The sequence below is a fragment of the Molothrus aeneus genome, chromosome 24 (assembly GCF_037042795.1).
Source record: "Molothrus aeneus isolate 106 chromosome 24, BPBGC_Maene_1.0, whole genome shotgun sequence".
NCBI classification, from domain to species: domain Eukaryota; kingdom Metazoa; phylum Chordata; class Aves; order Passeriformes; family Icteridae; genus Molothrus; species Molothrus aeneus.
The window spans coordinates 292,878-311,641 of NC_089669.1; the positions used below are offsets into that span (position 1 = coordinate 292,878).

Below are 18,764 nucleotides of genomic sequence, written 5' to 3' on the forward strand. Positions count from 1 at the left end.
GGCTCTCCTTTGTGCCTCTCAGTGCTCCAGGCTCCTGCCTGGGCTCAGGGCTGTGTGCTGCAGGGTGGGGACTTGCCTGGCCCCCAGCCCCTGTTGCTTTAGCTGCTGCTGGAGGATCAGGGCTCACTACCCTGTACTTGCAAAAGAGCCAGGAAGCAGTTTACATGGGAAGGGCCAGGCAGGAGCTTCCCAGCTGCACCCAGTCCCTGGGTGATGGGCACTGCCATCACTGCTGGAGCCATCCTTCCTCTGAAGCAGGTCAGGACAGGGCTGCTGTCCTGAGCCTGATGCTGCTCTGAAGCCCTGTCTGTGTAAGCAAGGCCCACCTAGGACTCAACAGTACACTGCTTTTCTTTAAACATTTATTCGAGGGAAATAGAGTGTCTGCACAGCCATGCCAGCTCTCAGGCCAGGCAGCTGCCCAGTGGAGAGCTGAGCCAACCTGTCCCAGACCAGGTTCCTGCCTTCCCCAGTCACGCATCACAGCAGCAGTGAGCTCCCCTGTGCACCCAGTGATGCTCTTTGGAGGCCAGAGCCTCCAGGCTTAAGCCTTTCACTGAATGGTGAGACCAGTCACAGAGAATAGTTTTGCCACAGCCATGTAAAAAAAATTATTAAAATGGAGAGTTGTCCCAGTCTGGTGCTGGTGTGGGCTTCGTGGCTGGCAGCAAAGGCTGGCAACACCTTCTGGTCCTGTGAGTTCAGCCCCATCTCCGCAGAGATGCATGGAGCACCCTGGGACTGAGACAGAAAAAGCAGGAGCTGCTGCAGGCTTGGGACAGGCTGAGGGGGATGTACCTTCATGGGGCTTCTCCTCCCTTCCCAGGTGCATTTCCTGCAGAGAAACCTCATGGTAGAGCTGGCTCCTGACTTTGAGATGGAGACAGGCAAGCCTAAGCAAAAACCTGGTTTAAGTCCTGCTGGATTTGGGGCAGGAGAAGCCTCCTAGTGCCCCAGCTGTTGCCCTGGCCATGCTGCCAGCTCTGCTCACCTGGGTGCTAAACACTGAGCTGCAGTGCCTGGAGGTCGTTGGCGAGTCTGTCCTCAGCTGTGCCCTCATCCTCGTAAGGGTATCCGGTGTAGCCACCCTGTTCCTTGCAGTACCTGAGGAACCTGCAGGTGCAGAGGGAGGGGAGCGTGGGCACGAGGTGGCACCGGCCCGGCCGTTCCGTGGCATGGGCACGGCCAGGCACCACGTGCTGGCAGCAGGAAAGGGCAGGTGCTGGTGGGAACTGCCAGTGGCAGGGGCCAGGAGCAGCTCACCTGAGCCAGTGGTGGTCCTTGCTGAGCACAGTAGGATTACCCACTACGATCAACAGAGCCTTGGCCCTGGTGATGGCCACGTTAAGCCTCTGAAGAGGACAAGCAAGAGGGCTTTACCTGCTGCAACACCTCTCATCGTCCTGCAGCCCCAGCTGGGTGCAGGCAGCTCTGGTGGCATGAGCACCCAGAGCAGCTCTACGTGCCTGTGAGAACCACAGGGGAAGAGGGGGATGCCAAGGGAGGGGGGTCTGCTCGGGGCTGGCGGTACCTTGGGGTTCTTGAGGAAGCCCAGCCTGAAGGTCTGGTCGAACTGGAGGTACGTGCTGCTGCTGCGCACGGTGGAGATGAGGATCACCTGCCGCTCCTGGCCCTGGAACTCTTCCACAGAGCCCACCTGGGGCAGGGACAACAGGTGAGGGCCAGGAGCACCCCTGGGCTGGGGCTGCCAGGGCTCCCTCCTCCTGTGGCATGGTGTGCTCCTCTCTCCTCCATGCCCAGGACCTACCTTCAACTGGCTGATGTCCGGCAGCTTCTGCAGATCGGGATCCAGGGAGGTGATGGCTTTCCGGATCTTCTCTACCTGAGTGGAGGCATGTGGCAAAATCCAGCCTCCACAGGGCCATGTTGTGCCAGCCCTGGGGCTGCCCATCCATCCCAGTGCTCCCTGTCCCTTGGGAGGTCTCTGCTCTGCCTCTGCCCTGCCTGCAGAGCTGTGTCCCTCACCTGCTTCCTGTAGGGAGAGATGATGCCGATCTCCTTGGGGGACACACTGGGGCAGCTTCCCCTGCCCCGGCTCTGCAGCAGCTTCTTGAGGTAGTGGACCAGGACCTCAATTTCAGCCGTGTTGAAGAATGAGGGACTCTTGGCCTCTCTCTGGTCTTCCCCACAAACCCCATGGAAGATGATGGGGAAGCCCTGGGGATGGAGAACATTTGGCTCTGCTCTGCCTGTGCCTCGGGGAACCCCCTAGGTCAGTCCCTCCTGTGCCTCTCACTTTTTTGGGAAGCTCCTCCCAGGTACAAAACAGATTCCGGATGTCAAGCCCGTCGCTCCTGCACACCTTCAGCTCGTTGTCATAGAAGAGCTCGTTGGGGATCCTGAGAATGGCCTCGTGGGACCTAGGAGAGGCAGGACCATGCCAGGGTGGGTGCCATGTGGGTCCAGAGCCGTCTCAGGCACCGTGCACCCGGGACAGCAGGTGCACTCCCATCTCCCACACCAGCTGGGGCACTCTGAAGCTCTGGGGGACAGATCCTGGAGTGCCATGCTCACCAATCCCTGCCTGGCTTGACCCCTTCCTGCACTATCCCTGTCCCCACCTGTAGTTCCAGAGCAGTTTGGTGATGAACTGTGGGTCGTATCCTCCACTCGACTTCTGGTACAAGGGGTTGTGTAGCATCAGCCTCTCCAGCAGCGAGGTGCCTGTGCCCAGTGATATCCTGTGGCTCCCCACAAGGACACTCAGCCCCTGTGGGACGCCCACAGCACTCCCACTCCTCTCCCTACTCACCCAGACCATACTGGATTGCCAGCGGTGAGGTCAGGACGGGGCCCAGCTGCTTGGGGTCTCCTGCCAGCACCAGCTGCCCCCCATTGGGGTTGGTCTCCTCATCCATGGGAGCCAGGAGTCCTGGGAACAGGGAGAGCTCAGCGGGGAACGGGAGGGACCCCAGGCCATGCAGACAAGCCGGCCCTTGAGGCAGCAGGCGGGCACTGCTCACCCGTGATGGCAACGACGCTCTCCGGCTCTACCGCGTGGCCACACTCGTCGATGAACACGTGGGAGAAAAACCCAGGGGGGAAATTGGCTGACACCAGCCTGGAGGAGAGATGCAAAGAGGCTGTTCTTAGCATCCTGCCCCACCTGGCCATCCTTCCTCTCCCATCCTTCACCCTCACCCTCCCACAGAGGAGGGATTTCCTCCCCTGCTGCCGGCCCTCCTCCAAGCCCTCCCTGCTGAGTGCCAGAGGGTCTGCCTTCACAGCCTGGATGCAAGACAGCCCTGGGTCCAGCTGCCACGGATGCTGGGGACAATCCCAGCTCCTCTGACCTTCCTGCTGTCACCAGTGTGGTGATGATAATCCGGTAGTGCCTCAGTCTCTCCTTGCTTGGGTACACGTAGCTGCTCTGCTCATCATCCCAGTTGCAGCAGGGCTGGAGCACATGCATTGGGTGAGGTCCCATTATCCTGGGGGATGCCAGCCCAGATGTGCTGTCAGGATTTCAGGGTGGAGGGGCAGGGACCTACCCTGATATCAGTGGGCACCTCCCTATAGCTCCTGGAGCTGGCGATGATCCTGTAGACGTTCTGAGGGGCAATGTCCTTGATGATGCACTGGCACAGCAGGTCTGCAGCACTGTTGGAGGGGGCACAGGCCAAGATATGGGCATCCTTGAAGCATGTCCACACCTGGAAGAGGAGGTGACAGCACTGAGCCCCATGGATGAGAATGGGCAGCAATGCTCAGGGCTGGATTTGGGCACCAGCCACCCACCTGCTTGATGGCCTCCACCATAGTGACCGTCTTGCCAGTGCCAGGGGGGCCAAAGATGAGGTATGGGGCTGGCCGGGACACCCCCGTCACGATGTGGGTCACAGCTTTGCACTGCTCCTCGTTGGTCTCCAGCTTGCGGTTAAACCACCTGTGGGAGCAGAGGCTGCGCTGCCCAAGCCCCATCGCCTCCATCCCCTCACCCCTCCGAGCCTCCCACCCTGCAGAACTGGGACTCACCGCGGCTGGAAGGGCCCTGAGAAGAGGGATTTGTGGCAGGAGGCGGAGGGAAAGAGGAGGCTGGACAAGCCCCGGCGCATGGCCAGCACTGCAGCCCGGTGCTGGACCTGCAGTGGCAGCCGGCTGAAGGTGAAGGTCACATCGAACTTCAGGTTCTTCACAAACTTCTTCTGCAGCCTGGGAAGGAATGGTGTGAGCAGGGCACGGGGCACTCTCCCATGCCCTCCTGGCCCTTTCCAACCCACTCCTGGCCTTTGGCATCTCTGAGAAAGGCTGCTGGGACCAGACACCACTCACTTGGAGGAGAAGCCCAGCCTGACCCTGTCCAGCTCCACGCTGTGCACGTAGCCCTTGTAGCGGACGAGCGGGGAGTGGTCCCGCTCGCTGCTCAGGTGGGCAAACAGGTGGTCCCCTCTCAGCAGGGATGGGCGGTTCTCGGCCACGCCAGGCACCTGTGCCAAAGGGCCAGTGTGATGCCAGGCACTCTGGGAGTGCCAGTGTTACGCCAGCACCCCTCCCGTCCCTCAGCCCCCCACGCACATCGAGAACCAGCAGTGCCCTCTCCTGCACCATGGTCACGTCCTGCATGTCGTAGCGACGGATGTCCACCTCCATCTGAATCTCCTCCAGGTGCAGCAGCAGCTGGAATTTCTGGTAGTAGTTGTCAGCCTGCAGAGGTGCTTCCAGCAGCGAGCTGAGGGCAGCAGCAATGTCATTGTGTCCCAGGGACACCTTGGCACTCAAGGAACATCTCAGCATTGCTCGCAGCCCTTGGCACTCACCGCATGGCAGCCCAGCTGGAGCTGGCACTGGTGTTGGGTCCAAGCAGGATTGTGTCCTTGAGGCTCTTTGGGTACTGGTAGGTGCCCAGGGGGATTTCCCTCTCCAGTTCGTTTTTCAGGGAGCTGGGTGGAGGGACAGTAGTGCTTCAGGGACTACGTGGTGTCCCCAACCCCACTGTCATCAGCCATGGAGCAGGGTTGAAGCACTGTCCTGTGGTGCCAGGCAGTCAAGGAGCTGAACCTTGTCCTGGCTGGAGAACAGGCTGGGCCCTCTGCTCAGGATGGCAGCAGGTGAGCTCATCACATACCTGCCAGGGGGGATGCCATCCTCGGTGATGACTGTGACATGGCGCTGGAGGCTGGCCTCGTAGGGCTGGAAAGGTGCTGAGGGCCCCAGGTCCTTGGCCAGCTGGCTCTCAGCAATGGCAGCAACGTAGCGTGAGATGCTGAAGGACTTGTCTGGCTCCTTGGTGAACTCGAAGGACACCACAGCGCTGAAGTGCCCATTGCAGGTGGTGAGGCACCGCACCTGGATGGGGTACATCCCACCTGCGGGGTGAAGGGTGAGACTGGGTCCTGCATCTTCTGTGCAGGGCAGGGCATGGGGCAGGGGATGGGACAGACCCTACCTGGGTGTAGCAGCAGGGACTGGCCCTGCACTGCCCCTTGCTCATCGGTGAAGGAGAGCTCCCGTGCCTGCTGCTGTGCCTGGAACCGCTGCAGTGTCACCACCTCTGTCCCACGGTTCTGCACCAGGACAGTGACTGTCCGGGGCTCACCCGGCACCACTGGGAAGCGAATATTCCCGTTGCCCTGGTCATTGTCTGAGGTGATCTCAACCCCGTGCTTCCCACGAATGAGCTCAGCCCTGTGGGGAGGGAGGGTCAGGCTTTCCCAGCCGGGGTGGGAGATCCAAGGCACATGCCAAGGTGGGTGCTGCTGGTCATACCACTGCTTAGCATAGCGCTGGGGCATTTGTGGAGTGGAGCTGAGCTGCTGTCCTGAGGCAGACGTGGACACGGATGTCTGTGCATTCCTCCTGGGTCGCCAGTACTGGTCCGCCACCACCACGTGTCTCTTCACCTGCAAGGAGCGGCCAGAATCAGCGTGGGACTCTGCAGGGGGCTCCTGAGGGGCCAGTCCTGGTGGGCACTGCCCCAGCATGAACTCACCTTGAATTTCACCACCTCTCCGCGCACCTGAACCTGGTGGGTTGTCCTCAGCGCAAACAACATGCAGGAAAAATTGGGCGTCTTTGCCTCAGTCCTGCGGAGGGAGAGGGTTTGTGTGGGAGAGTGTGGCTTGGCTGCCAGGGGCACAGGCAGCTGGGGTGAGGCAAGGGGAAGATGAAGCAGGACACTGAGGCTGCAGTGAGGGGGTTCTCAGCAGGTCCCCTCTGCTCCAGGAGAGGAAGAAGGACTGGGGCTTCCCACTGGCCTGTGCAAACCTTACATCCCTGCTGGCTGCTCCAGCTGTGCCGTTGCTGTCCCAGCTATGCCACAGCCATTCCAGCCATCCCACTGCATCACTGCCCGGCCCTGACAGCCACGCAGCCCCTGCCCATGCCAGTGCTCAGGAGCTGAGCTGGCACAGGTGGTGGCTTTGCTAAGGCACAGCCACCGTGCTGCCAGCAGCGATGATTCCCCAGGTACCTCCTCCCAGTCCCACCGGTGCACCGAGCCCCAGCTTTGCCAATGATTAACAGCGGTGACATTGCACAAGGACCAGTGTGATTGGTGTCAGCAGGGTGAGGTGGGGGAGTATGGTAGGCAGTGGGTGTCCAAGGCCATCCCCAGGCAGTTGCTGGGGGCCCATGGAGCTGGGGATCATCCCAGCAGGGCTTTGGTGAGACAGGTGAGCTTGGGGACCCCAGTGATGATGCTGGGGACCAGTGACGCTGGCCAGGCACTGGGGATGCTGGCCCGGGTCTGTCCCAGGTGATGTCGCCCGGGTCTGGCCGAGGGCTCTCACCTGCCGCGGAACTCCTGGTTGTAGATGGTCCGCAGCGTTTCCCGCAGGCTCGCCTGCTCCCGGCCCGTGTCCTGCAGGAACTGCACGAATTGACACCCCCAGAGACTGGCCTCCGCCACGCTGAACCGCGGCATGGTCGAGCCGAGCCGAGCCGAGCCGTGTCGTGCCGAAATGGTGCCGCGTCCAGGAGTGCCAGGTTAAACCGGGCTGGGCTGGGCTGGGCTGGGCTGAGCCAGGGCTTGTCGCGCAGGGAGAAACGAAAGCGAAAGAGGCCGTGGGGCCGCGGGCCCGCCCGGCTGGGGCGGATCGGGGCTGGCAGGGCACAGCCCGGGGCCGCAGCCGGGGGGAGAAGGGCCCGGAGGCAGGCACGGAACCAGGCAGTCCGCAGGATGATTAGCTAAAGATTTGGAGAAGGACAGAGATAGAAACGCTCCTAAGGCTGGAGCACTGGCGGTGAACTGCTCCCAGTGTGCCCAAGGAGCAGAAGACTAGCCTTGAGGCAGATAAAAGCTGTGTTGTGTGCAGAGCCTTATCTTGCGCCCTGCTTCGGCTTCACATTCTTGGAATTGCTGCAGCGATTTCCTGGATGGTCCAGGGCCGCAGCCCACAGCACCTGAGACTCACACAACCTCTCATCTTCCGTGGGTGCTGCACAGGCAGGAGCCTCTTCAACTGCCCGTGAGCAGCTCCTGCAGAGAGAGCGCTGTGCGAACCCTCCGAAAAGCCCGGCTGTTAGGATACAACCAGGATACAAACTGGATGTGCAGCATACAACCAGGAGTGTCTGACGTAGGTTAAAGTAAGACACTGAGAGTGAGTGGAATGACCTCCTTGCTGCCTTTTTCCCAGAGTGAGGAGCTGCAATAAAGCTCTGTGATTGTTTCTATTTTAGTTGGGAAGCTCAGCCCTCCAGTTCCCATGTCTGTATACCAGGGCATTTGGACTGATACCATCCCTGCCTTAGTCATGGAACTGTTAAGATTGGAAGAGACCTTTGAGATCATTAAAGTCCAACCATCAACCCAGCACCACCACTGTGATCACCACTAAAGCAGGTCCTCAAGTGCCACATTCACATTTTTGAACACTTTCCGGGATGGTGATGCCATTTCCTAGACTTCAGGAATTAAAAGGAGACCACGAAAGAACAGACACAATGGCTTTAAACAAAGACTGGTGTATTTGCACTAGACTAGTTGATACAGAGGATGCCTGAGGGATGAATTGTCAGTCTCAGCAGCAAATACAAATATATTTTAATTAGTTAAAACTCACAAGGATAAACACTTATTTTGCGGTGTTACTGTGCAACACCTGAAGTGTAATGCACAGGCAACCCCACCCCTCTCTTCCCAACCCTTTTTCCTTTGTGTATTTTAAAACAAGAAGACATGAGCCAGTTTAAAAACCAGAACTTGCAAGGCGCCCAGTGATAACCAAGTGCAAACAAAACAAAGGGAGTTCACCAAAGGAGGTTCACTTTGTAGTGAATCTATGTTCCAAGATCTGAGAAAGGCAAATGTCTATCTCTTCATCCTCCCCTTCAGAGAAACTGTTATGACTGCTAGGTTTGATGTTAGAGGGGGGAAAATAGTAATGCAGAGCAAGCATGTAGAAGAGATTAATTCCAAAATCCCCTCTGAGCATGACAATAAACTGTCCACAACTGAGACAAATGGATTTTTTCTTTCACTTTGGTGCAAGTTTATTTATTTTGTACACTATCCATCCATACACCTGCGATACAAATCTATGAACCTGCCACAAAGCATTAAAGCACAACATACCTATTATTTTGTAGACATTTGCATTTTTAATCACCATCCAGCCCTTGTGGATCAGCAGTGACTCATCTTGTAGTTCTGTAAAAATGCAGATGTCTGGTAACCGTACGTACACGAGGGAAGGGAGAAGAAAAATGTTCACTTTTAGGGAACATGGCTCAAATCTTCAGATTAAAAAAAAGTTATGTCCCCAGAAGAGCTGGGTCAGTAAGGAATTCTGTAAAGGATCCTGTAAACTCATTTTCTACAGCAAAATCTAAGCCTGCAGGCATCTGCTTTGTGGAGGTTAGGAATAAGGATACACGAGGACTCACTGTCTTGCACTTACTGTGTCTTGCAGCGCCGTGAGCTCTTGGCAGGTTTGACAAACTTACTGCATACCTGGAGTGCTGGATACAGGTGAAGGGAACGCTCTGCACCCTCTCCTGGGGTAATAATAGGGCTTTTCCAGCTAGGAAGTTTTCCAGCCAGTGACTGAAAACAGCTATACTTCTGAGCCATGAATGGCTGAATTTAAATGACCTATTAAATGCAGCTACAACAGGAAGTTTATGTGGCAGGAAACACAAAACACAAAGACAACTATTTGTTCCACGGTTCCCTCTCAGGCTAGAAAACCTGTTAACTTTGAAAGCCCTAAAAATGCTGCTCCGGTTTAAAAACCATCTACTTGGCATAGGACCATATTTGTTTTTTTTGCACACGACTGTTTCATACACCTCCTTGTTTCTGCATTAAGCATTCTGCATTTCTTTGCCAATCTTGTAGCTGAGGATTTTGTTCCAGTCAATCTTGGTGCGGGTGACGGGCAGCTGCCGGCGTAAGGCTTTGAAAGTGGTGTCTGACATCGTCTGGTAGTTTTCACTGATTGCTGTCTGCAAGGGCAAGCACATTTGGTTAGGGCACACATAAAACACTATGAGAAAGCTCAACTTAGTGTTAAAGCCACAAACTCCTTTCTGTAAGGTGTAAGGCCCACTATTAACTAAATTAATAAAGCAGTCATCAGTGTTGTGCAAGTCAAAGGCTTTTTATTCACCTTCCCTGTAATGTAGCAGCATCCCCTTAGGTCTTTCACTGACTTATCTCTTTCCAGTCTCCTTGCACAGAGGCTGGGACAATGCAAAAGTTGTTGCACAAGTTTCCTCCTCAGAATTTTTAACTGTCACAGAGGAAAATACATTGACTCACCCACTCCCCTCCCATGTTTGTTCCAGGTATCATTTGTAATCCTTTAAAAAAACCGTACAGCAAAGCTGATAGTTAATTACAACACAGCTTTGTAACTTTACAGATTTATAACTATATTTTTTAAACAAATACTGCTGCCCTTTTCTAAGTAATTCTTACAGACAATACCAGATTCAGCTAGGAACAGAATGAGAGGTCAGTTTTCCATGTTTCTATTAACTGCAAATGGAGACTGATATGATTCTATGTTTTGTTTAACTACCACTGATCTTACCTGGTACTCGTTTTCTGCATTTTCTATGATCTTAATAAATTCCTTAGCAGTTTGAACATCACTCTGCAAAGGAAAAAAAAAAGTTTGCATGTTTAAGAGCAACTTACATAACTTACATAAGCTACACAATAGATTTCTTCTCAAATGATAGGCTGAGTATAGATAAAGTAGGTAACATCATCAGCTTGTGCCTTCTGGTTGTAGCTGGGCTCCTTTCACTTACTACACACTGGGTAGAGACCTTGCTCCGAACTGGAACAGAGCTGCACCCTAGTGAGCAAAAAGGAAGTGAACCTTCATGGTAAAATGAGTCACTTTGCATCTGTTGCTCCCTCTACCAAACTAGAGGATTTCTTAATTTGCCTTAGCATATGTCTCTTACTGTTTCTTTCCCTTGGACAGAGATAGAAAAGCATATTCTGTCCTTTTTAACCCTAACTACCAAGAGAAGCTTTCCAATAGAGACTTTCTAACAAGACTGAATTTTAAGCAGTTGGGAATATGGGATTCCTACGTGACTCTAAACACCACACTGACTGCTCACCCTAAAATTACTTTAAAGTCAAGAGAATGCAGTCATAGCAGCATGCTTTGTGAGCTGTTAAAGGAATGAAAACAGTTGCTTATCATAAAGATCTTTTAGCATACTTACTGACACCTGTACAGAGTCCTGAATGTCTTTGTGACTAACCAGCTGGACATTGCCATCTTCATAGTAATGGACCTGGACAAAAAGACAGAATACAGGTTTTATTATGACCACTCCCTCCAGAATTCCTGAGCCCCCAAATGCTACTAAAATGGCACAACAGAGCATCATGCCCATCTTCTTTGCTTACATGAGACTAAAAGCAGGATGGATTTTCTAAAAGGTTTCATTCTTTGTCAAGACTGTTCAAGATTATGTTAATCAGTAAATGCCTAGAGCTGAGATAAGAGCAATTATAAAAGATTCAAGGTAGAGGTTTTAGCCCTATAAAGTGAAGCAAAGTGGAGGTCTTAGGGTAATGCTACATAATAAACCACAGGCCAGATCTGAGACTATTACTAGAATGCTAGATTTAAGAATTACTTTCTTGAATTGTTTAGTTTAGTTTAATAACTCGAGAAGGACATCTCACTCTGAGCCAAATGCATTTGTGTAAAACAAGCACAGTGCAGCTCCTCCTGTTACTGCCAGGAAAAATAACTCACCTGGATTTTGAGCACTGCAGCCACTTGAGCTGTTGGTGGTGTGATAGTAAACTTCCATTCTGATCTCCAACGCCCGTTCCTAGAAGCAATCAAAGCATGAAAAAACTATTTCCAAAAAGCTCTAACAGCAAAAAGAATGAAATTAATGACCAAGTTGTTTCTGATGTTGTCTTATCACCAATACCACAGGGGATTTAGTGCTTTAGATGGCATAGAGTTAAATTTCTGCAGCCCTGAAGCTGAATACAATGCAGCTTCAGTACAAAGAAGCTCCAGAGATGTAAAGGAGTATCTATCCAGCTCTGATAAGGCCTTTTCCTTTGGAGAGGTCACAGGAAGAGTTTTCCCCCCCAAGGGGGCTGCAAGGAAAACACACTACAGAAGGAAAAGAACTTCTTGGGAAGCCCAAAACTCCCTGTCCTTCAGACTGTGTCAGAGCTAGAGGATGGGTTGGTTTGAGGAACCAGGCAAAGGAAGAAAACACACTATGTTGAAATGGTCTTACCAGAAGTTTTTGGGCTGAAACTGGTGGCTCTCAATACAGGCAATAATTGTCTGCTGTCCATCTATAGATTTACCATAAACCTGTATTTAGAAAAAGAGTTAAAAAGGCCCAAGAGCTAAGGAAAGCCATTTTTAATCTGTGTTCTTGGCAGCAGGGTGCAGGCTGCTGTGGTGGTACCTCACTGGGAACATGCACCATGAGTTACACCGTCCAACACCTCCCCTGGCAGGCATCTTACTATGGGTAGGTGTGAAGGTGCTTGGCAGTCATGCCTATGAAAAAGGTCTAATTCATCTTTACCTCTGTGTGCATGCCAAGATAGTTGCACCCTCTTTGGAAATGTCATTCCAAAGTTAGCCAAAATGCTAGAGAATGGAGAATTCCAACAGCTCTGCCCAGCACAGTCTGCTCTGGGACTGAGGGACTCAGAGCAATACACTTTCAGGGAAACAAGATGGATACTCAACAGTGCAGAAGCCATTGGGGTAATGATCTTTGACGTAGGCTCTCAATGCACTGTCACAGGCATCTCTCCATTGTTTTAAAGCCGATTCTGTGTCCTCGGGCTGGGGATCACTTGCTTCTTTCCTTAAGTGATCAAACTTAAAAGAAAGCTTGTTTCTTGGGTCTAAGAATCTGCCATTGCCCAGATCACCATGTTCTGTGATTAAGACCTGGAATAGAAGTTGAAATGATGATACATTTAGGCTGATATAGATGTGTCATTTTGCATTTTGCCCTCCTTGCATATCAGTGTTACAATAGGTTCTGTCATTGAGCTATAAGGTCACATAAAGAAAATCAAGAGTTTTCGATATTAATAATTTAAATTAGTAGTTGTTGTGAGGCTGAAGGTAACTCTCTGCTCTCCACAGTACTGCACTTAGATTTCTGTCCCAGAAAAGACTGAACTATAATAATGTATATATTTGGCCTAAAATTGGGTATCCTTACAATAGAAGCCGGTTGCTTTTCCTTTAAAGTTATTTTAGCTGTATTCCTTCTTCGGTTCTAAAGGAAACAGAGACTTTTACTCTGAAATCTACCATTTATTGCCATGCTCCATGTTTTGCAATAGCTCTACTTCTGGGCAAGAAGGATACATAGATGTGACTACTTCTAAAATACACCAACTAAAGCAGACCACAAAGCAGCATTGCACATTCTCTTCTTTTTCCTTTTTCACCTTACTTCTCTGGCTTCCCAAATATTGACTTTATTGGGGTGGGTTTTTGTTTTTTTTTTTGTTTTTTTTTTTTGTTTGTTTGGTTTTTTTGCAGGTTGTACTGTAACTTTCTCATCAAAGCTATTTTTATGAACAGCCCTCTTAATATATGCCTCCCATACTCCCATAAACATATCTGGGACACTAGAAAAGCTGGGTCAGAGCTTGGCTCAGAGAACAGAGCAGATGGTCAGGAAGCTTTCTGGCTTCTCTATGACTTGCTGTTTGTTCTAAAAAAAAAAAAGAATTAAAAAAAACCCTGAAATAACTTGTTTTGCTAGCACAGACTGGATAGTATTAGGTATAATCACTACACCAAATCAATGATTTGGTACAAATAAAGATAAGTTTGTTTTTTAGGGTAGCTGGGAATGGATTAAAATTGCAGAAAATAAACCAAACAAACTATTAAGAATCTATTATCAATTGTCAGTAGGAACTGTAAGCAAGTATCAACATAAGGATTTTTAAGTGAGCTTTAAATACACAGTAATCTTTAATCACTCATACTCTTAAGTAAAATTCCAGTGACTTCAGCATGGAGCTTTAAGGAACAATGAATTGGATTTGCTAAGTAGTACACCACAGAACTTAAAGAGAATGTCCTGGTTATGCTTTGTTCTTATCAAAGAAAGTTTGTCATAGTGATATGTGGGGGAAGGAGGAGGAGTGGTACCTTGTGAGCAGAATGAGTGAGTCAGCTGATGGTGATGTTGGCTTGTGAGCCAACATCCTGATGGAAAACCATTTTTATTGCTTTTTCACAGTGCAGTAATACCACTGGAGTGTACAAAGTTTCCTCTTACCTGATCCTCGTACCCTTCTATCTTCACCGGGGTGAACTGATCCATGTTGTACTGTGCAAATGCACTGTGGAGCACCAAAGGAACATGAACTTCAGCTGCATGTGCACATTTATTCTGACTCAAGGATTATATTGCAGCAAACAACAACTTAATTGGGCAAACAATACACACAAGCACTGTTAAAAGATTTTCCAATACCTTTCGCTGTAGATAGCTATAAACCCCAGGTCTAAAAGCATGTTTGTTTAGTGATGGCCAGGAAAATACAGAGTTCAAAAGTAGAACAGGAGATAGCCCGGGGAAATGTGAGCAAGCCAAGGCTAAACAGGAACACCCAAGCTACAATTTAGACAGCAGCAAGGTAAATAAATGAGTAGACGAATATTTACAACAATTTTCTTATGCAAAGACTTGCTGACTGACATGTCACCTAGCTTGAAATACATCTTAGCATCAAAAAGCTTGTGTATGTGTAATCTTTAAGCACCTTCTGATGAAGCTGTGGAAATAAACAACAAATTTTGAGAAGTTTTTATTGAGGACAGCTCTTTTTCTAAATGAGGCTATGGATTAATCAGTATTTCAGGCTTCACTAACTTTATAAATCAGATGATTCAACATGATCAGACATTGCTGCTGCTGCAGAGTCAAACTTTTTGGCAGAATGCCTTCCTGTCAGTTTTATACATCACAAATTCCCATTTAGCGCTTTTAAAAAGAATCATCCACACCTTTCATTATGTATTTTGTTAGGTGGGCTAAGGAATTACATAAGATTGCTCTGAATGCAGCAAATGGTTTTCTTTGTCGCAGAATGATGGGTATAAGAAAACAGAAGGATCTCTGATGGTAATGTGACTTGTGTTTGAAATCTCAGTACTTACTGTGCTGCTCCTTCCCTGAGAAGATTGTCATTGTTAAGCAATAACCGGACATCTGGAGAAGAAAGGGTCCAGGTGTGTTACTGCATTTTTATCAAATGTTTCTCTTTATGCACTTTATTTTCAACTGTATACATGCAAACATTAAAAGATGAAATAATTTCATTAGGCAGAAATAGTCCAGAAGAACTGCATGCTTTCCCAGGCCACTTAACCTTAAAAGCAGTATGGTGTGACACAGCCTTAGATTCTTATAATAAATAAAACATGAAGAAAACACCACAGATCATTTTTTTCCTTAATTGCTTACCATTGAATACTTCATTGAACTCTCCAGGGGGAGCATGAGTGATGAATTTTGCAGCTATACGCACCTACAGTGAAGTAGAAAAGTAATTAAAGACAAAATATAACTTACTGAGTTCACACATATTGAAGCAATTCACCAACAAAACCACCTCTGAAGTGACAGAAGGTGGCAGATTTAGGGAGAAATCTATTGCATTGTCAAGGTAGAAATAGTCTTGTACGACTGATCAAAGCAAGGCTGGACAGGGCTTGGAACAACCTAGTGGAAAGTGCCCTTGCCCATGGCAAGGGGTGGAACTGGATGATCTTCAAGGTCCCTTTCAACCCAAACCATTCTGGGTGTCTATGAAGGCACGTGATGATGAAGGAAGGCATTAATAACTGAGAAAGCCAAATTTCAATGTCCAGAAACTCTGAATCTGGAAAAGAAAAACTCTGTCTCTTCTAAAAGTGTAATAAAACTGCAATGTGTTCCGAAATCCAATATACATGTCTTGCACAGTTAGAATTTAGCTGGTTCAAGTATTGGTTCTGTTGGAATTGGTAAGAGTTTATGGTTTTCATTATAAAATCTTTTATAGCTTTTGCAGGACCAAAGGGAATAGAAAGATCTTGGAAGAAATGAAAAAGGAAATGCCACAAAATGCCACTCTCCCTCAGAATAATAAAAACGACCCATTTCCTCTGACAGCTAACATTTCCAGCTAACAAAGCTGACCAATGAGCCTCTCTGGTCTAACAAGACATTTATTGAAAGTGACTACAGAATTGTTCATTAGAACTCTGATTACTTTCTACTTTTCATTCTGAGCAGCAAAACAAAGAATTGTGTATATATATGTAACTGCTTCACCTGAGTTATCACCAGAGCTGGAAATAACTCACTTCTCTCAATAGTCTTCCCTGTTTTAATTAGAAATTGTTTGTATTGTTTGTCACATAATTATTTTAAGCAAGCCATGAAAAGAAATAAATACCTTTCCAAACAAAAGGTAATTGCCTTATTCCAACAGGACCAAGTAACAACTGTGCCTTAACTGGACTGAGCTTCAGATAAAAACAGACTGTCTTCCAAATTAGCAATGATTTTGAAAAATAGATACATATTACTGGTGCCTGAAGAAATTAAGCAATACAAAGAAAACATTAAAAAGACAGCATCTTGCGTAATTGATCAATAAAATAGAAAACATTTCAGTCAAACTATTGAAATCAGGAGTGCGGGAAACAGGCTGGGGAGTGATTAGTTTGAAATGTCAAGCACTTGAATGGTTGTTGGTTTTCGGAGCCCGTTGATTGGAGGGCAGTGTCAGGATGCTCCTCTGCAGAAACACCAAAATAGGACTTTCTGCAATCTGCCCCATTTCCTGGCCCCCGGGGCCATTTCAGGTGTCATTTCAGCTCTGCAGCATCAACTTCCTGCTTCTAAAATGGGGAAAGTGTCTGAGGGGAAGGGAAGCTGCTCAGCCGTTAGTTTGAACTGGCAAAACAGCAGCAGAATGAACTTGAGCAAAATGGGAGATTTCGGAGGAACTTATAAGAAAATCACAGAATCACAGACTGGTTGGGTTGGAAAGGACCTTAAAGCTCCTCCAGTGTCCCCCCTGCCATGGCAGGGACACCTCCCACTGTCCCAGGCTGCTCCAGCCCCAATGTCCAGCCTGGCCTTGGGCACTGCCAGGGATCCAGGCTGCCCACCCTGCCAGGGAACAATTCCTAATTCCCAATCTCCCATCCATCCCTGCCCTCTGGCAGTGGCAAGCCATTCCCCCCTGTCCTGTCCCCCCAGTCACCCCAGGCCTTGTCCCAAGTCCCTCCCCAGCTCTCTTGGAGCCCCTTTAGGTGCTGGAAGGGGATCTCAAGTCTCCCTGGAGCGTTCTTTTCTCTGGACTTGACACCCCCAGCTCTCCCAGCCTGTCTGAGAAATTGATCTCTTACCTAAAATACGCCCAAAGAGAATAAAGGAGTGAAACTTGGAGGATGGAAGGAATTAATTTTGTTGCTCAACTGACGTTTTTGGGTTTTTCCTTTACTTTAAAGTACCGCTAAGCTCAAACTTAAAAAATTAACATATATAAAGTTCTCGTCTCATCTGAATAGTCACATGCTACAGAAAATCCTTGCTGCATGCTTCTCTTTCAGATCCTCCCTGGAGGTTATCCTTCTCTGCCTGTGTGAGGCCTGGAGTTAGTTGAAATTGAATGTTCTAAAGGCCTGTATCAATTCTGCTCTGGAATACTTATTTCAAAGAACATCACCTAAAATACTGACAAACAGATGAACTGCACCTCTAAAGCCCTGCTTGTTTCACAAATGATGTCACTGAAATGAAGCTGAAATTGCAGTTTAAAGGAAAAATGAAAGCAACAGCCCGACTTGTAGGATCCTTGAAGATCCATGAGCCGGAACAACTCCTACAGAATGTTAAGAAATGAAGGAAGCAATAAGTGTAACACTTCTATGATGTAAGCAAGAGTAACAGTGCATTTTTAAACTACCGCGTGCAGACAACAGCGTATTACCAAGCAGAGAACTTGCAGTATGTAACTTTCTCCGCATTCCTACACAAGAAGAACAAACTTCTCATTTCCCCCTTTCCTAAAATAATTATGGCTCTGTTTGCTCTGACTTAGTCCTTTCCATCCAGCGTAATTCTCAGGATCTACATCGCAGTTCCTGTCAGCAGCTGGGGTGAGTAGAAAGTGCAACAGCACACTCAGAGAGTGTTTAGGAAGTGAAGAGATTGCAAAGCACCTTATAGACACGCTGGTTACTTGGCTGATTTGGGAAAAGCAACACAGAAAATAAATTTTCACAAAATTATTTTGGTTGGGAAAGACCTTCAAGATCACCAAGCAATCCACCTGTGACTGTCTCCCACGTTGTCAGCAAGATCAGAGCACTGGGTGCCACGTCCGGTCCTTCCTTGATCAGGGATAGGGACTCCACCACCTCCCTGAGCAACCCCTTCCAATATCTAATTGTCCTTTCTGTTAAGAAGCTCCTCCTGATGTCCAACCGACACCTCCCCAGGTTTAGGTTGAGACTATGTCCATTTTCATGCAAAACGACTGGCCGAGACCCATCAGCTGCACCGATGCAATAAGGAAATCGAAAGGCAATGAGGAAATGGGAAGGCAATGAGGAATTCGGAAAGCAATGAGGAATTCGGAAGGCAAAGTGCTGGTAAGGAACAGCCGGTCCTTCAGCCGGGCGGGGGCGGCCCGGTGGTCTCGGGAGCCCGCCCACCCCAGAGCACCCGCAGGCCGGCACACCGGCACCAGGCGAGCTTGCCCGCCGCTCCCCACCCAGTGCCCTCCCGGGGGCAGCGGCGCAGGCCCACGGCGGAGAGGCGGCCACCCCCTTCCTTTACCTTCTCCTCGTCCGACACCCGCTCCTCCAGGTCCGCCATCTTGGCAGCTGTGTGCCCGGCCCCGCGCAGTGCCTGCCGGGAGCGCTGGGCGGTGGACCGAACGCGCTGGCAGCGCCATCTTAACTGCGGGCAGACGCCAAGTGGCCGCCATCGTAGAAACGGGTGGGTTCTCGCGGTACCGGCTGACAGAACCACCGCCTCCCGGAGCCCTTGGGGCTCCCGGTCATCCTGTGGGATATGCTCGGGAGAAGCAGCGGTGATGGACTGGACGAACAGGCTGCCCACGCGAGCCCCGCGGGCTGAGACGGCCGGGAGCCGTAGCCCGGAAGTGCGGCCGCCGCCATATTAGCTGCGGGCAGACGCCGTGCTGGCACCATCACAGGAACGGGCAGGTTTCTCGCTCCTGGGAGCACGGCGGTAGCGGACCTGCCGCACCCCCGGAGCCTCCGGGACTCCCAGCTGTGGTGTGGGGG

The 18,764-nt window shown here is 50.0% G+C and overlaps 2 protein-coding genes across 2 annotated transcripts; both read right to left on the reverse strand.

Moving 5' to 3' along the window:
- Window positions 1-369: 369 nt before the first annotated feature.
- On the reverse strand, window positions 370-6,883 carry MOV10 (Mov10 RNA helicase). Its single transcript, XM_066565321.1, has 22 exons — window positions 6,750-6,883; window positions 5,951-6,044; window positions 5,728-5,861; window positions 5,408-5,646; window positions 5,087-5,327; window positions 4,779-4,901; window positions 4,537-4,690; window positions 4,294-4,448; window positions 3,997-4,173; window positions 3,760-3,907; window positions 3,513-3,674; window positions 3,315-3,418; window positions 2,985-3,082; window positions 2,774-2,893; window positions 2,583-2,685; window positions 2,258-2,381; window positions 1,987-2,178; window positions 1,769-1,843; window positions 1,532-1,657; window positions 1,264-1,352; window positions 992-1,113; window positions 370-893 (listed from the first exon to the last, which is right to left on the reverse strand). The coding sequence occupies exons 1-21, from the start codon at window positions 6,881-6,883 to the stop codon at window positions 999-1,001; spliced, it is 2,907 nt and encodes a 968-aa protein (XP_066421418.1). The 3' UTR covers window positions 370-893; window positions 992-998.
- Window positions 6,884-7,906: 1,023 nt separating this feature from the next.
- Window positions 7,907-18,362, reverse strand: CAPZA1 (capping actin protein of muscle Z-line subunit alpha 1). The gene is made up of 10 exons (XM_066565299.1): window positions 18,292-18,362; window positions 14,920-14,983; window positions 14,613-14,664; window positions 13,729-13,792; window positions 12,165-12,371; window positions 11,698-11,777; window positions 11,193-11,271; window positions 10,651-10,722; window positions 9,999-10,061; window positions 7,907-9,408 (listed from the first exon to the last, which is right to left on the reverse strand). Exons 1-10 carry the CDS (start codon window positions 18,328-18,330, stop codon window positions 9,268-9,270), a joined length of 861 nt encoding a protein of 286 aa, XP_066421396.1. The 5' UTR covers window positions 18,331-18,362; the 3' UTR covers window positions 7,907-9,267.
- Between the last annotated feature and the right edge of the window lie 402 nt (window positions 18,363-18,764).